General features: G+C 37.3%; 1 protein-coding gene across 1 annotated transcript; it reads left to right on the top strand.

The window, feature by feature from the left end:
• Positions 1 to 554: 554 nt before the first annotated feature.
• LOC114745550 (uncharacterized) lies at positions 555 to 1,109 on the top strand. The gene has a single exon (XM_028933710.1). It carries the CDS (start codon positions 555 to 557, stop codon positions 1,107 to 1,109), a length of 555 nt encoding a protein of 184 aa, XP_028789543.1.
• Positions 1,110 to 1,524: the final 415 nt, after the last annotated feature.

A 1,524-nucleotide genomic window follows, 5' to 3' on the forward strand; every position in this document is an offset into this window, starting at 1 on the left:
AACGGGAAAGAGTAAGGCCATGTTATGTATGCCAAAGAAATAAAAGGAATTAAAGAGACGTTAAGGGATAAAACGTAAGTCCTGGAGCAGTGAATTTGTAGCTCCAGTTTGACCTATCAAACGAGTGAGTTAGGTCATAAGATTTGGCAAGCAAAGAGATCTGATGTGTCTCTTTACAATGAGGGGTAGTTTGCCCGATTCCGATAACCGAGAAGAAAGTTATGCCTTTCCAAAGTTAGGAAAAAATACAGTAAAATCTGAAAATGACCAAATGAACAGTAACTTTTTCAAAGGAAATTGAGCTCGAATTTCAAGGCAATCAGTTCAGAAACTATTTTTCCTCAAAATTTTATCCAAAGAGCTTTCTGTAGAACTTGGAATCACTCAATTTCAGTTTTTCTACAATTAGTTATGAATTTTCGAAGTTTGTCACATTTTAAGGTGACAATGAATAGTAACCCGTAAATGAAAATTTTCAAACTTGATTTTTCATCAATTATAGCCTTCAAAAGTGATTCCAAATGCTTCCGCAAGGAAAGTTAATTGATTTAAACATGGGGTGTTACATTTGGAAGGCACCTGAGCAAGATATCACTAAGGTGAACATTGATGGCTCATTCCGGAGCAAGACTGGAAAAGCTGGAATTGGAGTGATTTTTAGAAACCATTTTGGTGAGGTGAGGAATTTATATGCTGACGAGGTAAAGGCTTCATCTGCATTTATGGCTGAGGCTCTTGCTGCTAGGAAGGCTTTAGACATGATAAAGCTGAGTGGTAGTGGTAAATTTCTAATTGAGACTGATTGTGAAGCTCTTTTCAAGGCTGTGAAGTGTAATTCTAGTGATGGTTGTGAATGGCAGTCTCAAATTGTAGTGGAGGACATTGTGATGAGTCTGAGATCTGCATCAGATGTGTCTTTTGGTCTAGTTTATAGATCAAGTAACAAGGCTGCAGATTGGCTGGCAGCTTCGAGCTCAAAGGGGGTGTGTTTTGAGGGTTGTCCTGATCAACCTCCACCCTCTCTTGCCAAGCTTTTGTCTGATGATAGGTCTCGGTGTGTTGCTGATGTTGGTGCTGGTTTTTGTCAAGCGAGGACTGGTGTGGGTTAATTTCTTGCTTGTTTCCTTCTTCTTGTTACTGGTGTTTCTTTACTTTCTGTTGGTTTTGTTTTTTGCTTTTATTAGGTTGTACTCTAGGTGTTCCTTTGGTTCTGTTTTTGTTTTTTTATAGGTTGTATTCCAGGTTTTTATTTTGCTTTCTTTCTCTTTTTTGGCTTCGGCTATTGGTAGTTTGTAACTTGTTTTTTGGTTATTAATAAAATGGGCTACTGTTTTCTGGTCAAAAAAAAATAATGAAAACATTGTTAAGCTTCCCTAATGTGTAATTTGAGAATGATCATGCAATTGGCTCAATGTAACCCACAATCAACTCAGTATCAAAACATGACCGTGCAAGATAGGAGAGAACCATGAGAGTTACAAAGAAGCATATATGTGACCACATATATTTAAGCACAAAATTCAA

Source organism: Neltuma alba, unplaced genomic scaffold, assembly GCF_004799145.2.
Source record: "Neltuma alba isolate B1F8T4 unplaced genomic scaffold, ASM479914v2 tig00004705_pilon, whole genome shotgun sequence".
Taxonomy (NCBI): domain Eukaryota; kingdom Viridiplantae; phylum Streptophyta; class Magnoliopsida; order Fabales; family Fabaceae; genus Neltuma; species Neltuma alba.